Source organism: Centruroides vittatus, unplaced genomic scaffold, assembly GCF_030686945.1.
Source record: "Centruroides vittatus isolate TY-2023 unplaced genomic scaffold, ASM3068694v2 contig_918, whole genome shotgun sequence".
Taxonomy (NCBI): domain Eukaryota; kingdom Metazoa; phylum Arthropoda; class Arachnida; order Scorpiones; family Buthidae; genus Centruroides; species Centruroides vittatus.
Window position 1 is genome coordinate 1,469,045 of NW_027122605.1, and position 27,701 is coordinate 1,496,745.

General features: G+C 26.9%; 2 protein-coding genes across 2 annotated transcripts; both read right to left on the minus strand.

Moving 5' to 3' along the window:
* Positions 1 to 987: 987 nt before the first annotated feature.
* Positions 988 to 14,658, minus strand: LOC136984408 (patched domain-containing protein 3-like). Its single transcript, XM_067281377.1, has 5 exons — positions 14,621 to 14,658; positions 3,488 to 4,001; positions 2,779 to 3,266; positions 2,379 to 2,711; positions 988 to 2,252 (listed from the first exon to the last, which is right to left on the minus strand). Exons 2-5 carry the CDS (start codon positions 3,874 to 3,876, stop codon positions 988 to 990), a joined length of 2,475 nt encoding a protein of 824 aa, XP_067137478.1. The 5' UTR covers positions 3,877 to 4,001; positions 14,621 to 14,658.
* Positions 14,659 to 15,406: 748 nt separating this feature from the next.
* On the minus strand, positions 15,407 to 27,190 carry LOC136984410 (patched domain-containing protein 3-like). Its single transcript, XM_067281378.1, has 5 exons — positions 26,682 to 27,190; positions 25,727 to 26,214; positions 25,323 to 25,655; positions 24,196 to 25,190; positions 15,407 to 15,433 (listed from the first exon to the last, which is right to left on the minus strand). The coding sequence occupies exons 1-5, from the start codon at positions 27,188 to 27,190 to the stop codon at positions 15,407 to 15,409; spliced, it is 2,352 nt and encodes a 783-aa protein (XP_067137479.1).
* Between the last annotated feature and the right edge of the window lie 511 nt (positions 27,191 to 27,701).

A 27,701-nucleotide genomic window follows, 5' to 3' on the forward strand; every position in this document is an offset into this window, starting at 1 on the left:
AAGAAGAGACTGTACTTTAGAGTTTTTACATTACTTAAAAAAGTCACAATTTAAAGCAATGTATCTTAATTTATTAATTAACTAAAAATTTATATTATATCGCTTTCGAATAACAACAGTATCGTCTGTATACTTTCTTTGAATTAAAAATAGGCTTATATTTAAATTGTTTATTAAAATTATTTAACAAATTATTTTATTAAAAATTTACTGTTAATATTTAAAAGTTATAAAGTAATACCGTTAATTTTTTTTAAAATAAATTTTTATTCATTAATAATTATATATTCAAAACATTCTTTAGTAATTATATGCACAATATTAAAATTACGTGATTTTATAGAAGTGACGTGATATTGATTATTAAATTGTCAAATTTTATAGTTTTCAATAATAAATAAATAAAACCAGGGCCAGATTAACTAACATGCAGAAAATGGAACTGCATAAAGTCCAAAGATAAAACGGGCAGATTTTTGTCATAAACTTTAAAATAATTAGCTTTGTTTTATCATTATGTATTAATAATAATAAGAGTGTTTTTTTTATCAGACTTACGTACTTGAAAAATGATTATACATTTCATACAAGAGACCAATGAGTTTTGTATGCATAGGGGTTCCATATGTCTTATCTGGCTTTGATTAGAAACCGATGATTACAATAAATACAATATATAACATTTTACCATTAAGAAACAAAATAACAATTTTTTTCAAATTTTAAATTAAATATACTGTACATAAATTTTAAAATTAGTTATTAAAGTTGTTTACATCAATAATTTAACTTTACGTCATTAATTTCAAAATTATTTCTTCAGTTTTTCTTCTTTTAATATTTTTAATCTCTTTAAGTATGTCAAAAGCAATATATATTACAGTATATTGTATACAAGTACAAAATATTTTTAAAATATTATGATATTTACTTTTGCTTAAATTCATTAGTTATAAATTATTTTTATAAATTCTTATTGCTGTATTACTAAAGCTCTGTTTCTTTTTTTCTATATTTTATTAATTTAAATAAATCATCAAAAATACTGAGCACAACTGGAAGTATGAAAATGCCGTGAATTAAAGCAAACAACATAACAAGAAATATAATTTTAAGAAATATTATAAAAATGTGACAAGCTCCAAAATAAAATATTGAAACACCTAACATTGTGGATACGCATCCTTGAACAACTGGATGACCCACTGTATATAATGCATTTTTTAATTTTTCGTTAGTGCTTTCGCTGCGAAAATTTATATACGCGTAAGATACGTGCGACGCGTAATCTACACAAAATCCTGTAGACATGACTAAGACGATCATGGAAATGCTATCAATGGCAACGTTCCACAGAGACATGTATCCAATTACTCCAATTTCGATAGAAATTATGGTGAGCGCCACACATATTGCACATATAATGTCGGGTATGAAAACAAAGAACACTATAGTAACCAATATTGCGGCTATACACAGAGTCTGTATGGTTGTCGGAGTGCTTCCTATATATTGATTTATAATAGTGAACCAAAACTGGTAAACATAGGCATTGAAGTTTGAAGAATCAACTATTTTCCACAAATCTATTAATAATTGTTTTTCTTCATTTGTGGTACTGACATTAACGCTTTGTATGAAAAATCTGGATGCTATAATCTTTTTTCCATCTTCATTGAATATAATATCTTGTTTTAAATGTTTAGCCCATGGTAATTTTAAGAAAACTTTGCGGAGACCTTCTACAAAATCATCAGAATTGCTAGTATTATACCCAGACAGAGAAAACCAAGATATTTTATTCCGAATGAATTTTAGGTAATGTTTTAACCAAAATTCTGTAAAATTATCACTTTCAATGGAAGATAAATTCTGAAATTTCTCAACAAATTCCATTACTTGCCTCTGCACTTTTGGATTCGAGTAATCCAATGTACTGTTTATGACGACATGTATCCTGTGAGGATATTGAGTAAAGTATTTATAATGACATTCAGTATATTTTACTCCAAAAGAGTTATAACGGAAGATGTCCTGTGATTTTAATCCTTCTTTAGTAAATTGTAAACCATATATTGCACCGAGTAGGTAAATGAAAGTTGCAAGCATAATCAATTTTTTTGCCCAAGATTGGCATAAGAAATTTCCTAGAACATCCCTGTACACAAGCATTATAGAATTTCCATAGTTATCTTCGGGTTTTCTTTCTTTCTTTGCAATTCCATATGTAAGAAGATGATAAAGGTAATTATCTATAAGACACAGATAAAGTCAAATTATTCTGCGAAAATAATAGATTATTACCAGATAAAATTCTGTAGCATTTTAATTATTAATTTAATTTTTACATTCTAAATAAACATAAAAAATTTGCTCGCCTTTTGGGAATTCCGTGTTGACAGGAAAACAAAATGCGGCATGCAGATTTTTGCTTTCTCTATAACCGGTCAAAGCCATACATGCTCCAAAAAATGTAATTTGGTAAATGAAATCAAAGAGAACGCTTATGGCCATGTAGTTGCAAAATATATTGACAATCCTGTAAGGTGTAGTCATACCAATACAGAAAGAAACAAAATTTGTAAGAGAGGTAATTGTAATGGAGACCGCTGCATCGGAATAAGTCTCCTTCATTCGAATTGATACATGTAATTTCGGATCTGTACGTCTCCAAGCTGCAAGAAGCACGAACGAATCATCCAAACCAATACCTACAAGAATATTTTTAAATTTTAGATATTACTGTATTAAATATACATAATGAATAAATATACTTACCTAGCATTAAGAATGGTATACCTATATTGATGTCTACATATTCTCTTCCGCACCATAACAATATCCCAAAAGCAGTGATAACCGCAAAAGAAGAATTAAGACATCCAGAAATTCCAACTATTGGTTTGCTCGTTACCCAATCTTTTGTCATAGTCGATATCACAGCAAAGAAGCCCATTATAGGTATGATAATGATTAATAATGGACCGCTCATCTCTGTTAATCGATTGGATTCTGTATCGAAAGAAGATCTAGTGAAATAAGATAAATCTACGTGTGCATAATGCAAATTAGATACAACATCTAAAAATGTCCTCTCCCATAATTCGGCCTTGTGCAGCTTTTCTACTGTACTATCGTCTAATAAATAAAACAAGCGAATAGCCTTTACGTCTTTCAAATAGCCATCTTCATCAAACGTTATTTTTCCCAAGTTGAATGCGTGAGGTTCGGTATATATTGCAAAATTATCATTGTTTATAAAAGCACTGTTGAAAAGAGGAAAAAATAATATTAAACTATATAAATGATTGAACCAAAATTTCAAACTTTAATTCGCGCGTTTTGGATAGTGATTTGAAAACAAATTATGCTTCCATCAGAAGAAATCAATACCTTGCTGTCAAAGAAGGATTCAGGCCTTTTCCATTTCTATGGCCCTTGTAGTATATATCTGAAAATTGTATTAAAATAAAATAATAATACTTACTTTACTTTCATTTTGTTGTTTCTAATATCATTTAATTTTCCTTTTAAACGTAATATTCCATTTTGATAGCATTTTCCATCATTTTTACAACATAAATCGAAATAAGAAACAGTTACATTGTTCACAAATATAGTTATGTTACTCACTAAATTGTCTGCCGAAATGATATCATCCATTATCTCTTCTCTCAACATCGAACCTTCATCTTTAGCTGTGAAAACAAGAAAACCAACTTTTCTAAGTCTCGTATCTCGGGTGAAATCATAATTAACGGTTAAATTATAAGAGAACAAAGATTCAATGACCGCTCTTTCTGCTAATGCTCTGCTATTTATCGGTGTATATAGATACTCTATGTCTGTTACAAATTTTATGCTTATAAACCCCATTGATGATATTTCCAGTGAAGATCAGAGGAATAAAGATGAACCAGAGAGGATGACAACCGATATGATATCCGAGTTTGGAGAATGACGAAGACAAACCTCGATGTACGTAATTGCACTTCATGATCCTAAAAAGAAAATATTTGCTTTTACAGAAAAACCGGAAGAAAACTACCCTTATTTCAAACGATGCATGAATGTTCGCATGCAACTTAGTCACATTCAGAAACAATTTTAAAAAATAATACAGTTTGAGTAAATTTTAATATGAAATTTCTATAAATATGTATAAAATTTTTAATCCATGCAATAATGCAACAAAATCAAAAGCTTTTTCAACTATTTTTACTATTTATAAAAATATAACGAACAGCATAATAAAAAATTACAAGTAACTTACTTATATATTTAACTTTTAAGTCATACATTAGTTTGACATTAATGCACGATTCAATCAGGACTTTTAAATATAAATAATATATTATCACTACTAGCGTATATTAAAATAAACTTCAGTTGGACTTCTATGCATTTCGAATTTTTGTTTGTACAGATTCATTCACGCGATATACTGTATCTTTAATATTTCCGTAAACATGAAATGAATACAATTTCTGCACCATGATCTTTTTCTCACGCAAACTAAGATAGGACCAGTGAGCTGTCAACTTTGTTCAAAACTTAATAACAAAATATGTTATTTTTTAAATAAACCAAAGTATTAAATAAATTAATTTTTCTTTGAAATATTTTCCTTAACTCAACCGTAATTAAAAATATAAACATGGAGAATTTTATGAACTTAATTTTTCCCCCATTTTTCAAAATTATATTTGGTTATGGTTATTTATATCTATAAAGAACTAATTTTATGATATAGCGTATTAAAATTAGCAGTAACATATATAAAAGATTATTTAAGATATAAATGAACTCTCATATATATGTAGATTATATAAATTATCAAGTATTAATGTTAATACTTAAGTACTTAGTAATAGCATATAAAATTTTGCATTGATAAATATATCGGTTCATAATGTATTATCGATTGCTGTGTCTATCTAATGACAAATTCATCTATCAACACAGATGTCAAACACTGTTAAGAACAGCATTTCAATTTAAACAACTGTTTTTGGCATTGAAAGTAACAAAAGAATCTGATAGCAACTTTCCGATCTGCAATCATTCTCAAATGAGTTAGATAATTCGGAATCTTTACAAAATAATTATTTAAATTGAATAGCAGTTTGACTTTTTTTATTTATTCCCACCGGGGATAAATAAAAACAAAAAAGCCTTCTAAATCATACCATAACGAGAGTTGCTAGACTTGTCGGGCCACATTATATATCCGGAACAGTCCATCCAGGAAAAACTCCTAGGATTATTTGACCGTCTGGATTCGAACCCGGACCCGAGAACGATAAACTTACGCCTTAACTGCATGGGTCATATGGCCAAGTAAAAGTGTAACTAGAAAGCCCGAATTAGTATCTCGTTCGGGACATTATTTATTTATTTTATTTCTTTAATAATATCACTAGAATAGTATGAAAAATTAGTGATCAATTAAAATATAATTTAATATATAATTGTAAAAATTTTTAAACTAATATTGTGACAAATTTTAGAAACTAGAGGCATTTATCGTACTTAATCGAAAAACGAAACAAAAAATGGGTTATTAGTAAACTGTTTAAAAACATACTCTGTAATCAACATAAATTGAATCTGTTGCAATGTTTTCTTTCAAAAGAATTAATTAATAAAATCGTTAGTTTAAAATTTATGAATTGATATAAAAATATTTATTTCTGTTTATTTTACTCTAAATATTTCATAAAAGGTTATTTAAAATTATTGTTGTATTAACAAAATTAATTTAAGAATAATAATATTTACTAATTATCCCTTTAAATATGAATTTAAAAATTATGTTTATGGTTCCTTTATTCTATATTTTGTTTAATAACTTTTAAATCCATGCAAATAGTAAATAAAAATTTCTTTATTTCCGAATTGTTTTAGTGTTTATTGATAATCTATAAAATAGGTGAAAAAATTATTTTAATCTTATTTAATTTTTGTTTGCTCCAGTTATAGTCCATGCTAAAATTAGTTAAAATGGGAATATATAAAATCAAATAGTTTTTAGTATATTTATTTATTTTTAATTTTGTGTATTATATTGATACATTATCTATTATACATTATTTAAAATTTGTATGAAGTATTTGAAATGTTAAATTTATTCTTATTATATTTTTTATTGTAAAATAAATATAATACATTCCTTGGATTTTATATTCTGTAAATAAATATGCATTATTCTTTAAATGTCCTACATAAAAGTTTATAAAACGTTTTAATTTTTTATCTGTTTATCTTCGTTTAAATATTTTATAGGTTAACATATTTTTTAAGCTTTTTCTTTGTTATATAAAACAATAGTTACATTGTATTGGTTAATGCAATTTTAATGCATGTAAAATCCTTTTTAGTTTATGAAAATAATAATAGCAGGAAGGAAAATTAATCACAAAATTTTAGTTTCAGAAAGAACATTTTTAATCTTATGACTAAAATTAAAATATTAAAATCAACAACAATTTTATTAAAAAAATACTTTTTTGTTAATATTATAATTGATTTTTAAAAGCCTTCTGTTTTTTTTAATAATAAGTTTTAACATTTAATATAAGTTTTAAATAAGTTATAATATTTACATAGCAAAAGACTTAAGAATTCGAAGGAATGTTTTAATATGAAAGCTTAATATTTGCATAAATAACTACATTTTCAAAGAGAAAGTTTCCTCAAAATGTCCATTAAAACAGGATTTTCTTGACTTAGAAAAAATGTGCTTCTCAGCCTTTGGAAGATAATGTCACGAATATGAATTTGAAATGTGTCTTCATGAGTGACTTCGGTTATTAAACAAGTTAATGCCATGACAAACGTATTTGTGCGTGGAAAGATCTTTCGCGTGACAAAATTGCAATTGAATAACTACAAATGAAAAGGTTCGTTGACACGGTCAAGCCCGTTACAAAGGAGATGTCTGTAAATTTTTTTAAAAAACTGGCACGTGTTGATTAGTTAAACGAAACCGGAAAATAGTAAAAATCATTCTGAAATTTAATTTTATAGTCACGAGTTCTCTAAAAATTTCCTGTTGGTATTTTCATATCGTTTGACACGTGTCAACGAACTTTTTGCTTAGTTATTTTTAAATAACTCTATTGTGGTGTTGATAACTTTCTTACAATACAAATTCATTGCCGGACGAATGCGGTAAGGAGCATCAGCCTTCTATTCTAGAGGATCCAAGATCGAATTTGGAGAAAACCATAAGAATATTTCATGAGTGGTCGTCCGGACATTATCCGTCCGAACCCACGATGGGTCCGAGAAAGGTGACTAACTCTTTGGTCACAGAAAGATTGCGCCCTTTTAGTGACCAAAAGACGGAAGGATACAAAAATGAAAAATATATGTATATATTTAAATTCAATTTTAATAGTTTAAGGGAGGATCATAAGCCTTAACTATGTCTGTTTCACAAATAACGTTTGAAATTATATGTTATACACAGGCGGTTTTTTAACCTCCGATGGTCCATAAAACAAAGACAAATGTAAATAATTAAATGAATTTATTACAAAAGTAAGGTACAAACATGGTTACTTTTCGACATAATCACCGTGATGATTGGAAGATTGTCGTATCTGTAAACGAGCTTTGTATTCCCCAGTGACTTGAAATGGGCCTTAACGTTGTTTTGAAGATCGTCATTAGTCTCGGATCTCTGTCCTCCTAGCCACGTTATCACTTCAGGGACGACTCCCACATTTTAGACTTCCATCCAGCTTGGAACTTTTTAAACACCCAGCGTATAGCCCGATTTAGCGCCGAGCGACTTCCACCTCTTTCCTGAACTGAAAACGTGGCTAGGAGGGCAGAGGTCCGAGAGTAATGACGATGTTAAAAACAACGTTAAGGACCATCTCAAGTCACTGGGGAATACAAAGCTCGTTTACAGATACGTCAATCTTCTAATCATCACGGTGATTATGTCGAAAAGTAACCACGTTTGTACCTAATTTTTGTAATAAATTCAGTTTGTTATTTACATTTATCTTTGTTTTATGGACCATCGGAGGTTGAAAAAAACCGCCTACGTATAACATATCATTTCAAACGTTATTTGTGAAACAGACACAGTACATAAATTTCTAACAGTCGTCCAAACAGCATATAAAATCCGTATATGAAATTCTGATAAAATACTAATAATAATAATAAATTAAAATATTCTTATATTTAGAAATGGTAATTAGTTGTAGACATTTCTAACACTTCTAATTATTTGATTTAAAATATAAATTTACGAATTCCGGTAACTTTATACATTTTATAATACAGTAAATGTTCGTTAATCTACCATTTACGGATCATCGAATGTTTTCGTATTTTCGTAAAATTCGATAAGTTATATGCGATTTGACATTACTGTACATTTTGTAACAGCACATGCTGCTATTTGATTTCGATTTATTTACGCACGCTCTAATCAGTCATAAGGTAATACAATACATGTCTACACTGTTAAAATTAGATTGAGAAACCTGAAAAAACAGTTATGAGTACGTTATTGCATAAAATCGACATTCACAATAATTCATGTATTGTACATAATAATTTACACCCAATTCTGTTTATACACTAATTTCTTTCTTTTACAAGATTTTGATTGAACAAAGTATGAAAAAAATTCAATTTCTTCTTACGTGAATTGTTTCGATCTAACAAATTCCAATAAATTAGCCTTATAAAAATTTATATTTTATTTTAATTCTAAGAAAACATGTATTTATAGTTTCTTCTTTAGAAAATGTATCCTTAAAAAATCTAAGAAATTAAGAATCCTGTTTATCAAGTAATTTTATGGTTTGGTTTTTTTTTATAACGTATTTTAACGTGTGTAGCAACAATTAGCCTCTCATTCCGGCTATAATCCGAGATCGACGCAATAAAAAAGCAATTAATTTGATTTTTCTGTGTGATTATGTTTTTTCCCAGTTCTTTCAGTTCAGAATAGTCTTTGGAGTTTAAAGCTATAGGTATTTTGGTGCTTAATTAGAAGAGTAAAATTAAAATAAAATTTCTGCAAATAATATAAATTTTTGTTTTGTTTATAAATGAGTCACAATTTTTCATTTCTAAGCCAGAAGGCTTGTAAAACCGGCCTTATTTTATATTAATTGGTTTATCGTAGTATTTTTACTGGTTTTTAAAATCTTGAACCGATCATGTATTTTTTCCTTACGGTCAGTATTTTTTAATACGGATTTTCGGATCGTATATACCGTGTTAAAACAGAATTCAGGGTAATGTAATATTTATTTTTCAGACATGTACTGTGTACAGTACATGATTCACAAAAGTTACAGGTGCTCCGAAAGGTGAGAAACCTGTTTTTTTTTTTTTTTTTTTTTTTTTTTTTAGATGCGCTGTCCTGGCATTGGCCTGTGGAAAAGAAAATATGTCAATCACATACGTTCTGAACACTAAATACGTGTGCTTTGTACAGTAATCTCAGCATGTGACAATATAGACTGTGAATAGTTTACTGAATTACATTGGCACAAGATGTCGGACTAACGAACTTTTACGTGCTGTACGTTATCGTATTTAAATCCAATAAAATAGTTTACATTTTCAGAATTAAGTATATTTCTCATTTCTACTTGATACAATTAAACAAGTAATTGCACTTTTAACAACAAGTAAGCAAAAGGGCAATTATCATGTAAATTCACACTAGATATGTTGCACTGTATATGCAAAACTGACTTTCATATAAACAAATTACAAGATATGCCATGAATTAAAACGAAAATATTTCGTTATTAAATAGATGAGACTATAAATGAATGATTAACAAGAAATTAATTGTTATGAAAATAATATAGCGTCTGACACAGTTTGTTTTTTTCATGTGGATATCAATACTGTAGAGTACAGTACATTAATTTTATAAACATCCAAGGTTTTAATCAAAACATAAATTTTTTTATAAACTTTGTTCAGATTTTAAAAACTCGTAAACGCATTATACAGTGAGCCCACTTAAGAGAGCACTCTCAGGATTGTTCCCTTATCCGAAATAGTAAGATCACCCAGAGAATTGTTAACGGTATTCGATTTTCCTCACTTTTTCATGTCTTATGTAACTTACAACACATTTGAAAGCATTAAAATTCATTATCACATAATTTTACTGCACTTGCGTCATATTAGTTTTCATTTTTAGCGGCTCCAGAATCTAAACGGAACTAGTTCAAAAATTTAAAATATTTGAATAATTAATAAGTTCTTTTTTTAATATGAGCATGACGATTGTAATGCGAATGGTCCGATAAACCACATTTGCTATCAAAAATGTTTTTAAAAACAACATTTTGAAGTTTGAACAAATACATGTTAATTTTGTTGTTAGTAAAGATGACTTATACCCCTGTAACCTCTCTTGGATTCGCTCCTGTACTGTACAAAACATCATAATCAATTTATTGCTCTATCGAATAATCAGTAAATTCTATATATTTACCAGTCTGTACTTTTACTTTCTAGAAATGCAGTAGGAGCTCAGCTGAAATGATGTGAACATTCTTGCGTGAAAATTTCTGAAAGCTCTCTAATAGAACACACAGTATAAATGTTATGGACAAAGTGATTAATCAGGTATTATTCATAATGCCCGGTCATTATGAATACTGCTACCACCTAGTCCGGCAAAGTGATAATAATACGTTGAGGAGTAATCATCCGACATACGCTAGCCAATCGGCACTCTGAATTGCCGATTGTATCGCGTTGAGTGCGTATCGTGTTTAGTACCGAATTTTAAATTGTGCGACATTAATTAATTTGATTAAATGAAATAAGTGGAGTAAAAAAAACTTCACTTATTTCATTTAGAAATATTTAATTTTGTGAATTATTTCAAAGTATTTTAAAAAGAACATGTAATCTTTTAAAACTAAGTACGATTAACTATATTAATTAAATGGTAAAATTTTACCTATGTGCACCATGATGGTGATCATGACAGTGGTCGCAACTGTTTGTGCTCCCGACGGATTCCTCCCGGAGGGGAGCCGCCGGCAGGCCGCCGATTGTTTAACGTTACTGGATATTGATACCTACCGGTTATTGATACGTGTGTTCAAAAACTACCATGAATAAATAACTAGTGACGTTAAACAATCGGCGGCCTGCCGGCGGCTCCCCTCCAAGAAGAATCCGCTGAGAGCACAAACAGTTGCTACCGCCGCCAAATTCGGTACTAAACGCAATACGCAGGTGCAACTCACATACGAGTGCTGATTGGCTAGCGTATTTTGGATGATCACTCCTCAACGTATTACTATCACTTTGCCCAACTAGATGATAGCAGTGTTCATAATGACCAGTCAATTTTATAAATTACTTAAATTTATTACAATGCCCAATTTTGTTGGTCATTATTTATAATGGCCGTATTAATAACTTTGTCCATAACATAAACACATATAATTACAGTACCGCCTTAAAGTAAAGTCGTGTGACCTCCAAAATCTGGTCGCTAATTACTTCTTGCCTCGTTCACTCGAGATGAGTACGTACAGTACTATACATGTGATCTGTACTGTTTATTCACATGTTATGATATATTTTTAATATGTAATTGCTTTCCATACGTTTGTCAATAAAACCTGTTCATTGTGCTTTTGTAAGAAATCTTTTGACTGTCCGTGTATTAGAAAACTGACCAATGAAAGGTTCATCAAATCTCCATATATAATATACCATAACGTAAAAGCCATGGGTGTGATGTACCATATAAACCTTAAATTATTGCTCCTTTATGCGGACTGATCTACTATCCAGTTAGTTGAAGTTCCGCTAATATAAAACATAGGAGAGAAAATGGAGGATGGGTAAGAGTTGCTCTCTTAAGCAGAGTCGACTGTATAATACGGTTGCGAGTTTTTTTCTAAATCTAAACAAAGTTTATAAGAAATTTATTTATTGATATTTTGATAATAAAAAAATAGCTAGAAACTCTACACATATTATGTTTATAATAAAAAATGTTGGTTTTTCTCTTTAAATGTTCAGCTATTACAGTTTCTTTTATTTGTTACGTTTGTCTGGCAAATTTTTCAATATAAACGATAAATTTAAAAACTGATAAAATAACTCAAAAAGTTATTTATAAATTTAAAAATTTGTAAAAATTAGTGTAAATTTTACTTAAATGGGAACTAATCTATATCCATTTGTTTCTAATTGTTAAACTTGTAATTTTGATCTTAAATTATTTTCTAAACGAAATTTCTTGTGGAGGTTAATTTTTCTTCTCGGATCTCTTCAAGAAGTTTGAACTTTTTCTTGCAGGATACGAAAGTTTAATGTGTAAATGTATCTGAATTTCTTAGAAATATTCGAGTGATTTCTAAATGAGAACTGCATTGGAAAAGAATCATGCAATAGAACTTTTTCCCTATCAGATATGCCGCTCCGTATAACAGAGAGTTTTAAAATTCATTATCTTGCCTACATCTAATATTCATTTTCTTGTTTAAGAAAATTATGTATAATATAATAGTAATGAATAAATATTATTGTCTGTATTAACTATAAATAACATAAATTTTAATATTTTTCTACAATTTTTATCTAAAAATTGAATGGAAGTAGGAGATAAGTCATTAATGCGAATAAAATAAAAAATGAGCTATGAAAGAATACGATTTTAGTAGAATGTACTATTGTTTTAGAAAACAGTAGAATTTTATAAAAGTAAATAAAAGATTTATTCATAACACTTTGATGTTCTAAATCATAGAAGAAGTAACTTGTGTAAGAAGTTCTAAGAAACAGTCATAAACAGAAGGAAAAATAGAATAATTTTTGATTTAGCACAATAAAAGTACAATTTTATTGTACTAAATCAAGTACATTATCCCGACTGTGTTATGCCCTCGGGTTATTTGATTTTATTCAAATAATTATATCTTCTTCGCGCTTATTTATTTATAAAACAAAAATTATAATACCGTTATCACATAATAGTAACTCCTTGTTTGATATACAGAGTTTACAGTTATAAAGATTATGATCAACAAGCCACTATTATATGATAAAAAAAAGTTTGACAAATTTATATTTACTTATTTAGAATAAAATTTTAAAATAATATTTTCATTTTTAAAGCTTGTAGGGAGCTTCAATTAAGAATAAATATTCGACAATAACATCCTGTTAAACTATATTCTATCACGTTAAAAATAATGTTAAACATCTTTAGATCTTAATCAATATTTTTAAAATGCAGATAATTTGATTATAAATTTCTTTGTTAATAAAAACAAAAAAATGTTTAAAACTGTATATAGTTTCTATCATTCTCTATTAACGAATTTCTGGCTTTCTTTGTTTAATAATAATAAAATTAATTATATAGCTAAATGTCAAGAAACTGTGATGTGGATGAAGAATTTTAAAAGAACAATAAGGAAAAAAAATAAATATTTCAAATTCAGAAATAAGGAAATATAGGTTTCAATAATATAGTGACATGACCGAGAACGTATAGTTTCTATTAAAATATTTATAAGATAATTATTGTTCTAAAGGAAAAATCAATAAACCAAATGATTTGCGATTTTATCGAACATAAAGTTTATCTCTATGTAGGCCTACAAGTACCTTCTATCTAATAGAACGAAAATCATAAATCAAAATTAATTTAAATAATTTTTTTGTTTATCTTTTCACATTTCTGGATAATATCTAGTTAATGCTTCCTCATATTTGATTTATATCAACGATTTAATTAAAAATAAATAAATAAATAATTTAGTTAGCTAAGCTCATCTTATTTGATAACAATAATATACATATATATTATTGTATATTTTATATTTATTTATTTATTCACGTACTAAATATGCAGTATTTTTTCTGATTATTTTATCGAATAAGATGAATTTAACTAACTAAATTATTTATTTATTTATATTTTATAATTTTTAAATACCGTTATTTCTAATAAAATTCACAATTACTTCTTTATATTAAAAAAAATAGTTTACAATTCAAATCTTACATTAATTATTTTAATCAGTTTTATAAAATAGAATAATTTTAAAAATTAAATTAAATTATACTAAAATTTTATTATCATTTCGTAAAATTTTCCTACGAAATGTTCTGTGAGATAATCTGTATCAGATTAATTCATATTAATTTATATTAATCTAAAGATTAATGTAACTCACGACATATCCTGTTTGTGATACCTTAAAAAGAAACAAAATAACATTTTTAAAAGTTCTAGAATCTAATTTTATAAATTTTTAGATTTACATCGCTGTTCCAGTAGATGAAACAATAGATATGTCGTTGTTTTAAAGAGATACAGACCAACCTAATGTGGACAATAGTAATTTATACATTATCTAAAAGTAAGCACTGATATATAGCTTAAAGGATATACAATAGAAATATCAATTTTCTATTAAAAAATATATATATTTCTTAAATTCAGAACTGTTAAATGAAAATAAATATTTAATAATTGAAAAAATATTAAAATAGTCTGAAATAAATGTTTATAAATTTCCAAAATATGATAAAGTATTGTATAAAAATAAATTTTGTTTTACAGTATTAAAATAAAGTATCTCACCTCATACAAAAATGAAAATTTTGTTATTAGTTTTTTTTTTTTTAATATATGCTGCTAGTTCAGTGAAAATAGTTTCGAAACATTCTTGTTAAGCACGATCTCGACACGTGTAACATTGCTAAATTTAAACACATACTTAAAACTATATTCCCATTTATAAATTTAATTAATAAAATATCATTTATACGATTTTATAAAATATTTAAGTGGCAGAAATGTTGAACGTATACTTTATTTTTTTTTCATTTATTCCTTAATTTAAATTTTATTTTGAACTATTCGAATCGTTTGAATTTTCACATTATAATGTAAAAATTAAATTATAATTTATTTTATTATTACCGTATTTTACGGACTATAATACGCTACGGACTATAAAACGCCCCTTAATTTTTAAGCAATTTAAAAAAAAAAAAAAAATACCTATAAGACGTTACTGACCTGAATTTTGGAGGCAATTTTTCGAAGAAAAAAGTGCGTCTTGTATAGTCCGTAAAATACGGTATTTAAAATCTTAAGTTATACACAAAAGTAAATGAAAAATGATTTTCTCATATTTGATATATATTACTTTCAGAAAAATATCTATTATAACACCAAATTTATCTTCCTCTTGAACTTGAAAATCATCTTTCCTCAACTTAAGTTTAAGTTCTTATGAATAGGCTTCTAGTGTTAATGGAGAGTTGTGTTAGAAACCGAAATGAAATTGTATAAAAAAGCAAGTGGAAATTTAATAAATTTCATTGACAATTATTGGAAATATATTTCTTTTAACAGTCAATTCTATTCTTCCTTAAAATTCTTAAGTACCTAGAAAATAAAAAGAATTTTATAAGTGTAACGATAATATTACCTATTTAAAAATCCAATCACTTAAAAAAAGGAGAAAACAAAGCATATATATGTATTGTTGTTATTTTTAGTAATATGGTGTTTATTTCACGAATTAATTTTGATAATATTAATAAAAAATGGAGTAACGTTGCAACACAATAATATGATATTTAAGATATTATTGGAAGAATTTTTATAATATATGAAATACAGTACTGATAATAATAATTGTACTATTGACATTACGTAAAAAATTAGTAATACGCAAGTAACAACATAATAGTAATACGCAAATACACGGAAATAATAAATCATAAACAATTTATTATTTCTGTATACTTAAAAGTTTTTGTTATTGTTTATTACTTTTTGTAAACTACTTTAATTTGTTAGACAGATAATATAAAATTAATCCTAATTTTTAATTAACATTTATTATACTATAGCTTTAAAATTATGAATATTTTATGAGTTACGCAAAAATTATATTCAAAAGATTCATTAATATATTTGATATTATTATTATTATATTGTATTATATTATATAATACAATATTATTGATATTACGTAAATAATAAACTATGTTATTATTATTATTATTACTATTATTATATAATGTAATACAATATTATTATAAACTATGTTATTATAATATATATTAATTAAAAATATAATTAAAAAATATTATAAAGAATCATTGCAAAGATATTTTTAAATAACTAATTATAAATTTTATTGCAACTGTGTAGACTTCCTTAAATAATACGCTTATTTCTACTTCTTTTCTTTCTTATTTTTTTATTTAAATAAGTGCCAAAATGCGATCTATGGTGGTCCAGCGAGAAGGCGATGAACTGCGAAAAGGACAAACCAGTAGTCGCAGAGTCCACCAGTTTCTTTTCTAAAGGTTATCTGGAAGTAGGGTCGTATTTAGACATTAATCATTGGAGAGTGGAAGGTGGAGGCTGATTTTGTCGACTGCTGCCTACGGCTAATACAGATAGTTTATACAAAGAACCTGTCAAGAAGGACTGCTCTCCACCCCATTCTCCTCATCGCACATGCCACTTCTTTATACCTCTGTATTTCTATTAATTTTTAAAAAAAATTATATATTATGTATTTTTTGGTGGCGTGACTTTTCCGATTATTCAGCTGAATTTGCCGACTTTAGGGGTGTGAGACGCCCTTCAACTCTTTTTCTAGTAGCTTTACTCCAGAGGAGTAAAAAATCGAATGGAGCTGGTCTTTGACGTCTTTGGGTGGGATTGTAAACAGGAAGAGTGGTATATAAGCTCTTTCAAATACATGTGTATTAGGCTGCAAGGAGCTCTTTTATTAGTATTTGAATTTATAAAAAAAAAATAGTTTATGTAGATTTGTGCTTTATCTTAATCGAGAGAAAAATGAAATAATGTTTATTATTGACCTTTTGAAAGCAGTTATTATTAAATGGCCTGCCATATAGTCTTGACGTAGGCTACTAATAACTTACCTTGCGTTAATTAATTAATCAAATGCTCTAAAGAGATGTCAAAAGATCATTTGTAACTATTAAATATTTGAAAATTGGCTTTAAATGATCGTATATCTCAATTTTTCCATCTTAATTACTAGACTTCGAAACGTGAATGACCAATTTACTCATCCGAATAAATGTATTTAAATTATAAACAATAAGTAATAACTAAAGGAAATTTATTAAATGAAATTATGCTACATATAATGGAATATTTATCTTAATTATAAAGCGGTTTTTTAACTGAACAATTATTTTATTTATTTGATAAATTAAGAAACCTTTTTTTCGAGTTCTTCCTTACTCGTTGTTTCAAATTTGGAATTTTGCTTCATTAATAATGAAGAAAACTCCAAATCTTTGTTCTATTTCCTTATTAAGGAAATAGAACAAAGATTATATTTAAACTCTTTTTTTCAATTTTTTCACAATAATTTTAATTATATCTCAACTGAATTTTTAAAAGTATTGTTTTTTTATTTAGTTGAATAAGATTTGTTTGTTTTTGTTAAATTCATTGTTGTTTTTCGTTTTTTATTTCGTTGCTAATGAAATAAATTTTGCATTTCTTTTGTTACTGCTGTCTGTTTTTTTAAATTATTTTAAGCATTAAAAAATTAACAATTAGAAATTGAAGTTTTCGAACATTTAAATGAAAAATTTTCATGCATAATTTTAAATTAAAATTCTTTTGTATCAATCCCACTATGGGTAACAGCAGTTTTTAATAATAAATTATTTGATGTCTGTCTAAACCAATGATGCCATTGATGTCGTTATCAAAAATAATCATCATTTTTGCTAGTAACATGCTTATCATTTGTAGCGTCATTAAAACTAACGTCTTAAGTTCTTTAATACACCAGTGGTCCGCTGTGGTCAAATGAATATAACCACTGAACACTGCTGGTGGGTTTGTATCCGATCAATAGGCTGCCCGTCTGCAGTTTCCGGGTTTTCTTCATGTATTTATAATAGGAACCACTTACGCATAGAAAGTCCTTCCGTGAGACAACCTCTTGGTAGATCACCCAAGTGTTGCGTTGCCTTGTCATAGCAATCCAATACAATTATTAAAACCCTAGGTTATTCGCTAGTTATTAACAAATTTTTGTTTTAAATATATTTAAATTAAACAACCAGCGTTTAAATATGATAAAAGTTTTAAATTATGATATTTCGATTTACTTATTCTACTATTTTTTCAGTTTTTTGTCTGTTAACCTTCATTTTTTATTGATTTATTTTTGGAGTAAATATTACGTGTGTTTTCGTAATTATCGTGTAGCTGTCACGTTATTTATTTATTTTTTTATATATTTTTGTTATTAATTTAGGTAATAGTTTCCTCCAATATTTCTATTGTTTAGGTCGACGTGAACTCTTAATTAAATGCAGAATGTGGTCTCTGCCTTTAAATAATGTTTTTTTCCAATTAGTGAATAAACGTGTAGATAGTTCTATTGACCTCAAATTTAGTAATAAAATAACCTTTTAATCTAATTCTGTTTGATAAACGAAATATTTAGATATAGAGCGTGACAGACGAACATATAAAAAAATTGGTCGCTAAAATTACAGACGTCTACATGAATTTTATTTCCATAAATTTATTATTTTTCTTACAAAATAAGGAATAAATGCAATAAAATAGAAATAAAATGCAGTCTTAAAAGCAAAAATGTAAAGGTAATCAATATTTGCAATAAAATAATTCTAATTTAAAATATTTAATATAGGAGATATTATTTTTAATAACAAAGTTTAACTCTTCCTTCCGTTATATAAGTTTGTATTTAAAAATTAATTTTAAAATTTATTAAGATATTATTACTTTTTATATTGTTTTTGCTATTTGTACATAGTTTCACTATAAAAATATATTTTTAATTATCTTTTCTTCCGCATCCGAAAAGTGAGATTGTATCTCATCCATATCTTGAGAATCGAATAAATTTAGTTGCTGAACAATTGATTCGTGTTATTTAAAATGTAATTTTCCTCTTTATATTATTTCCACGTGTCTATTTGGATAGATAATGGGTAACTGCACTCACGAATATGGGATAAGGATGATGACACTGTTATGACAGATACACATGGTAAACTTTCAGTACGGTAAAATATAGAAGAATAATATAAAAGTGTCTTTATAATTGAATAATAATTAAAATAATTTCCTCCTAATAGCTTTAATACGTTATAAACGTAAATAATTACATATTATGTTTTTATTTATTTGTATATTTTTAATTACATAAGCAAAGTATTATCTTATACAAGAAATTACAAATCAATACTTTATTAATTTGAACTTTAAGATAAAAATTAAATATTTTTATCGATTTATAACATTTGCTAGAAATTAATATTATTATTTTCTAATTTTAAAAAAATTTATTTGATTTTTTTAAAAAAAAAGAAAAGAAAAAGTTGAAGGAAATACGCTAAGCTCTTTCTAGTAATAATAATAATATATTGAATATTCAGTATTAATGGAAGTTTTATTATAGTCATATCATAGTGCATTGTTAATATTTATGTAAAATTTTTATTAAGGGTGTTTATATTTATTTTGGTCATATTAACAACACTATTAGACCCTATATAGGTTAATTCATATACAGTGTACTGTACAGTACCTATCAGTCTATATCACAACTATAACTAAAATATATTATAAAATTATTATATTTATTATTATGTTATATATTTATAAAGTAAAATAAATTTGAAGTACTTAAATAATAAATTTAAATCTCATTTATAGAAGAAACTCCTGCAAAATAGGCTAATTTTCTTTTCTCGAATTTAAGACACGCACTTCTATTTATTTATTTATTTATTCAAATTTATAATAGGATAAGTTACAATTACGGGGAGAACATCTAAATCCATAAATACAGTACATGGTCCTATTAACACATTTATTTATATCGTTTATTCATCTTAAGAATGATAAACTTAAAAAAAAATTAAAATATTTCAAGTAAATATGAATAATAAATTCGACAAAACAAAAATTTACTGTTATTAAGTTTATATTAATATGAAAAACAATGTTTTATTAAATTCAAGATAAATATTTTATTTCATTCTAATTCAGTGATTGTAATTTGTTAACGTTATTATAACAAATTTACATAAAACAAAAATTTTTCCGGTATGTGTAATTGATATATACTATTAACTGTATTTTATTTAAAAATATTTTCGTATTTCTTTGTCATTAGTTTTTATTGGATTTGGTTTGAAATATTTCATAACTGATTAAATTTTGTATATAAAACAATTTGAAATATCTTAATACTTTCCATAAAAATATCTTAAATCTATTTATAAATACATTAATTTGTTTTTTTTCCTACAAAAATTGTATTTAATCAAAAATATTTGATGTGGAAACATGTGATAAAGAAAAAAAAATACATTAATATACGTTATCAGATTCGTTTTATCATATAATTGATTACTTTGAAGTTAGTTCCTACAAGATATATTTTTTTTATCATTAAGAAATGATTTAAAAAACGATATGATTAAATCATGTTTTAAATCAATGATTTTTTTGTACTCAATGCATATCGATTTTATTTAAGATTTAATATTATCATCATATTTTTATTTCTGATCAAGTATTACTAATATTAAATTTGCGCTATTAAGCTTTTGCTGTAAATATTTGTATTCAGAATTGAATGAATAAACGTGGGATGGCAAAAAATCAAATATATATATCAAAATATTTTTAAAATAATATTGCTTCTATGCAATTTACGAGTATTTAAATAGTCAAAAAACGTGATAGGCCATGAGATCACGTTCTTTATTTAAAGGTCACAAATGATATTTTCCTTAAAGTAAAATTGTTAATGAGGAAAACAGAATAAACTCAAATTTCCGGCTAACGAAACAAGTTTCTTTTACAAATAAAATAAATCAAGTTCCTTAGATAACACGTTTAGTTACAGAAATGAAAACTCTTAATCTTTACTAATTTGGAAATGATGAACACGAAAATGACATTTAAAACGTTTGATTGGTTCTCGTTTTGTCTTAACAGAAGTGGTGTCATATTGGAGTGAGCAACTCCGGTTGAGTATATATGGCAACATTGATGAAGGTCTAGGATGTAGAATTCCTATATATCCAATTGAGATTTTGTCCCTGATTCCATGTGCAAAGTTCTTTTGCTTCCTATGTGAATGGATGCTTACCAATGGCGAAATGGATAACATCTCTAATCACAGACAGTTGGTCGTAGATTCGTGTCTTCCCATATGATGTTTTCTAAATTTCCTTCGTGTTTCTAACACATAAATAGGGACTAGTTTTCTATTGAAAGTCCTCCCGGGAGGCATCACCATGTGTTGCATTTCCTTATCCTATTAAAACCAATCCATACGAGTGGGATATCTGTGTCAGGTATTTTCACCACATGAAAAATTGGCCGTATCTCATACCCATCTGGTGCAAAAAACGTTATCATCCAGCCATTCATGGATCCATGTAATATACTTCTTCACCGTGGCTTAGTAAGTCGAGTCTTATTAAAAATTTTGCCAAGCAGGGGACAAAGAGGAACCACTATTTTCATTCCTATGTGACAAATTTTAAACAATCTAGATCTAATTAAGTCCAGATGGGGAAGAGTATGGAATGTGTTTCAACAAGTATGTTGCTGTATTTTTTTATATTTTTAGAAAATGTTAGAGAAAATTCATAGCTGGCGAAGGAACTGATACCATTTGAGAAGTTGGTTACATGTCATTGAAAGTGCACAGCCATCATTCTCATCCTCTAATAAGTCTAATACATAACAGAATTACGTTATTGGAAATAATAAAATGTTTTCTCGAAAACGAGAGCCAATATCAACAAATGAAGCGCATATTCATATTCAGGAGGCCAAAATTTATAAGAAAATATGTACTGTTACTGTAACACAATATGAGTCAAGATTTGTAGAACAGTGTAATTATTAACTCAGTAATCATTGTATTTGCTACAAGATTCACTGTTTTAATGTGTTGAACTAATGTTAGCTTAAAAGCAATTTTCATAAATTTTTTCATTCTGTTGAAGAACATTTTATTCATAATTCTTAATTATTAAAATAAAAAAGGAGTACGAGTGAATTATCTCAGTTAGAAAGTACAGTATTACTATATCGTGTCCTCGTATCTGTTGAATTAAAATGAATGTAAAATAATTGTATCTTGAAAATTAAAAATTAATGTCTTTCACGAATAAAATCATACATCTTCTGATTTATATATGTTAAATTTTTTAAATGTGTTTTATATGTTATAATAAATGTAAAAATTCAGATATTGCAATTTTTATGTTAAAAATGTATAAGAAAATATCCATGATATATATTTATAACAGAAAAGTGTATGATGAAAATATTTATTCTAATAATAAAGTGTATTTTAATATTTTTCATGTTTATAATTATTCTCTAAATTCTTAATATATTTAATAATCATCCTTACGTACTTCGGCACACTAAAATATCAATTTGAATATTTAATGTAATATATATAATTTCAATGGAATAATTCTTTGGTTATTCTAATTTAAATCATTTCAAAAAAAGCCTTAAGCTATGTAGGAAAATTATTTTTCTTCTAAATTCACTCTAAAACCTCTAGGCTATGGATTTTTGTAACCAATTGTAAGTTACATTGTGCAACATTTATAAGTATATATAAATTATATTATAAGTGTTTCACAATGTAACAGTTGGTTAATTGGTATACTGATAAATAAATTTCGATGTGATACTGATAAGTTTTAAACCATATAATGATAGAAAAGATGAATAAAAGTTTTTTTAAATGCATTTTATATGAGATACAAATAAAATGGAGCTAAATTTAGTTTAAGCTTAATAGCCAATTATTAATGGCCTATATATTCCTCAATAATTATCATTAATTTATATCATTTCCGTTAAAAATTATATTATTATAAAATGTATGTTATATTACTTAAATTGTTATTTATTTCATAACTTTTTCATTGATAATAACTGCCAACTATAGCCTCAAAATCTAAAAATAACATATATATATTTTATGTAGACTGTGCAATAGACTATTTTAAATCTTGCCTTTGTATTATTTATATGTAAGTAAGGATATTTATGAAGGATTTAAGTATTCGAAGTTAATGTTTGCACTGGTTAATAATTACCAAAAAAGAATATTTAGCACAATAGCCGTGAGGTTTCCTTTTAAACACGTTTTTGTGAACTGTACAAGTTATACGGAAAATAGCTTTATGACTGATGTCGTGAACTCACTAAATTCAAATATGGAAGGAGCTTTCACTAGTAGGAAAGATAAATGTCCAACCTCAATTATTAGATATTTACGTATCGTACAATCGTCTTATCATTTCTATATATAAAGTATTTTAAACGTACAGTACATAACATTCAGCTCTATATATTTAACTGGTCAAATGTATAATTGATCTACTTTTTTGTATATTTAGGAAAAAATACTTTAATATTTAAATTGAGACAATGCATTCTGCGTTATAAAGCTTTTTTTAATAAAGATGACATGTAATTTAATGCATTAATAAAATTTTAACCGAAACTTATTGTTAAATTACAATAAATTTTAATACAAGATAAATGTAAAATGTTCTAAAACAAATTTCTTTATTGTAAATTATTTATTAAATTTTACATAATACTCCATAATATGTGATTTAGATACAAAGATACGTTAACTTTTTATGATAACCCCTTATTGTTGATAGTGATTCTTATATTAATAAGCCTCATACCTTCTGTAAAAACATTTTTAAAATAACTAATTATAAAACAAAGTATATTTAATTACTTTCTAAAATTGTGTCAAATTTATCAAAATTCTCTTCCTTCCGTTTTCTATTTCTCTTAACAAAAATAAAATTTTTGCAAATAATACTTTCATTGTTGTTATCATTGTTACGTTTTATTTTATAGTAGACACTATCCCAAATACTCAATATAACTGGTAAGAAAAACAAACCGTGAAAAAGTGCAAAGGACATCACTAGAAAAACAATTTTTAAAAATACAATGAAAACATTAGAAGCGCCGAAATAAAATACTAAAGTCCCTAATATACTCGAGATACAACCCTGTACAATCGGATGACCAGCAGCATAAAGAGCACTTCTTAGTTTTATGTTAACATCCTCACTTGCACAACTTACATATGCATATGATATATGTGATGCATAATCTACACAAAATCCCGTAGACATGATAAGAACTATCATAGATATATCGTCGATGTGTATGTTCCAAGCTGACATGTAACCAACCAGTCCAATTTCTATGGAAACAATAGTAAATGCGATGCACAACACGCAAGGTATGTTTGGTAAGAACAACGTAAAAACTAAAGTCACCAAAACTGCAGCAATGCAGAGAGTCTGTATGGTCGTATCTTTGATGTCGATATGTTGATTAAATATTATAAACCAAAATTGATGAACGTAAGATTTGTACTTGAAAGAATCTGTAACTTTCCATAAACTTTGTAGCAATTCCTTTTCTGCATTGGTATCTACTACATTTTGACTTCCTAGAAGAAATCGCGATGCGGTAATCTTCTTACCATCCTTACTAAACAATATGTCTTTTTTTAAATTTTGAGCCCATGGAAATTTTAGGAAAACGTCACGAAGACAATCGATAAAATCATCAGGATCGCTCATATTGTAACCGGCATGAGAAAACCAATAGCGTTCATCTTTAAGAAATTTTAAATAATATTTTAACCAGAATTCTGTAAATAATCCTCCTACCACTAACGGAATCTCTTCAAACTTATGGATGAATTCTTTCAATTCTTGTTGCACTTTTGGATCGGAATAATCTAAAGTACTGTTGATGATTACTTGAATCCGCTGAGGGTATTGCGTAAAGTATTTATAATGTTGTATTGAATATTTCATTCCAAATGAGTTATGAGGTAATACATCTTGATATCTCAGTCCTTCTTGTATCCATCTGAAAGAGTATACGGCTCCACATATATAAATGAAGAAAAATGCAAGTATTAAAACTTTTATCCACTTCAAGCAAAGAAATTTGCCTAATATATCTCTGTAAAATAACATCAGCAAATTTCCAGAATTCTCTTCACAGTTTTTATTGCTCTCATGTATGATTCCATAAGTAAGTAAACGATATATGTAGCTTCCTGCGTAAAAAATTAAAATAAATATAAATCTTTTGAACAGCTATATGCAATTGGATATTTTAAATTATTATTATAAATAAATAAATATATTAAATTTTTATTAACGAATTGAGAGTAGAATAGCCTACTTACTAGATCTCATATCGGGTTTTATAGCCATGCAAAATACAGCATGAAGTTTTCTACTTTCACGATATCCGCTGATTGCCATGCATCCGCCGAAGAAAGTGATTTGGAAAAGGAAATCAAAAAGCACACTAACAGCCATATAAATGGAGAAGATATTTACAATCCTGTACGGTGTTAACATCCCAGCACAAAATGAGATTATGTTTGTTACTGATGTGATTGTGATGGATATGGCAGCTTCGGAATATGTTTCAGCGAGTCTTGCCGGTACACTCTTCTTTGGATCTGTTCTCCTCCATGCAGCGAGGATAACAAAGGAGTCATCTAGTCCTACACCTTTATTTTTAACGAATTTAATAATTAATTGTTTTGTATATTTTATCACTTTTTTTAATCTTAAGACTTACCTATAATTAAAAATGTGATAGATATATTCAGATCAAGATATTCTAATCCGCACCATATTAAGAAACCGAATGATGCAACGATTGCAAAACCAGAATTTAAGCATCCTGCAACTCCAATCCATGGTTTGCTGGTGATCCAATCTATGGTCATGCAATTCACAACGGCAAATATTACCATAGCGGGTACGCATACGAGTAAAAGAGGAAATGACATTTCTGTGACTCGACTGGATTCGCTGTTGAAGGAACTCCTTGTAAATCGATAAACTTCGATAGTTTTGTAATGTAACTTTGAAACTACTTCAATAAATTCATTTTCCCATAATTCTGCTAGCATTTTCTTATGTTCGGTGCTGTCATCCAATAGATAAAATAATCTGATAGCTTTAATATCTTCCAGAAAGTCATCTTGTTTCATTGTTATTCCTCCTAAGTTTGCTCCATAGTCAGTTACGGTGTATGCCAAATTCTTGTCATTTAAGAATGCTCTGTTCAAAAAACATATTTAATATTTTATTTAGTGTGTTATACGTACTTTAATATCACAAAGTTAATTAATGTTAGATAAAATTATAGATTACAGAAAATTGTAAATCACTCGATACGTGCAAGATGTTTAGAATAATTCACATGTATATAAGCATACTTGAATATAATATACGCATTTTAATATTAAATTACATTTCACTATAATATTAATTAATGCTACGTAAGTGCTATGATATTGATTATATCAAAACATGGAAATACAGGTATATATGTAATATGTAAAGTACATTTTTATATTTTAATATAATTCTGTGATTTGGAAAAATAAGGGGCAATATCAAGTACATTGGTCCTTATTCCTCCAAGCTACAAAATTAATATCATATAATTTCAATATCAGGCATAAAACATAGTAAATGTATCTAAAATAAGAAGTAAAAGTACAGTTTTCATATATAAATCTTACCTTAGTTTAACTTTGTTTTCTCTGACTCGATCTACTATATCTCTAAGAGCTAAAATTCCATTTACATAACACTTTCCATGGGATTTACAACATAAGTCGGAATATGTATAAATTGTATTATTCCAAACTATGCTTATGTTGCTTATTTCTTTATCTAATGCAATAATATCGTCGAAGATACTCGATTTTAGCATAGTTCCCCCATTTTTAGCGGTGCAGATCACATTTCCGCACTTTCTTAATCTGGTGTCTCTCAAAAAGTCATAATCTTTAGTGAGATCGGGAGGAAACAAAGATTCAACAGCATCTCTCTCCTGAGTTGCTCTACCATTTATAGGACTGTATAGATATTCTATATCTGTCACAATTTTCATACGAATAAATCCTAATCCAAGGAATGTTGTTAATAATATCGGTATTACAATAAACCATACTGGGTGCAATCCAATAAAATGTCCCAAATGACGAAAACCCGTCGATAGAATCCGATGTACACAGTCGCACTTCATGAGCTATTCATAAAATATTAAGTTAATTTCTTTAATAAACTAATAATTTTAATTTAACATTTAATTCCGTATAATATTAGCGTTAAATATCGCTTATTTTATGTTTAATTCGTGTATTAAATATTTTTAAATTTAAATTTAACGTGTAATTAGTAGATTTACATAATGAAATGAACAGGATCAAATATGCATTTAATTCTACTAATTTAACAAATACATAAAACTTATAAATTAAAAAATTGCCTAAATTAATGTAAAATATTTATAAAAAGTCATCAATAAATATGACTTTTCAAAAATAAATAAAAACGTACGAAAATTCGGTAATATAATATTAACGAAGGCAATCCTAACGAATTTTTCCCTAAAAATATATATCTTATACTTGTTTTTATAACTGAATAAACGTATGCAAACTAACAACAAGACTCCTACCTGTCAATCAACTCCTCAAATAATCAGCATTATATAAAATATATTTTATTTGGTTTATATAAACTTCCCTACTTAT

Coding starts and splice junctions, on each gene's coding strand:
- LOC136984408 (XM_067281377.1), bottom strand. CDS start 3,876: ATGGGGTTTATAAGCATAAAATTTGTAACAGACATAGAGTATCTATAT. Junction 3,267..3,487: donor AACAACAAAATGAAAGTAAA/GTAAGTATTATT, acceptor TCTTTTCAACAG/TGCTTTTATAAACAATGATA. Junction 2,253..2,378: donor CAACACGGAATTCCCAAAAG/GCGAGCAAATTT, acceptor TGTGTCTTATAG/ATAATTACCTTTATCATCTT.
- LOC136984410 (XM_067281378.1), bottom strand. CDS start 27,190: ATGAAGTGCGACTGTGTACATCGGATTCTATCGACGGGTTTTCGTCAT. Junction 25,656..25,726: donor TATCACATTTTTAATTATAG/GTAAGTCTTAAG, acceptor TTAAAAATAAAG/GTGTAGGACTAGATGACTCC. Junction 25,191..25,322: donor AAAACCCGATATGAGATCTA/GTAAGTAGGCTA, acceptor TTTTTTACGCAG/GAAGCTACATATATCGTTTA.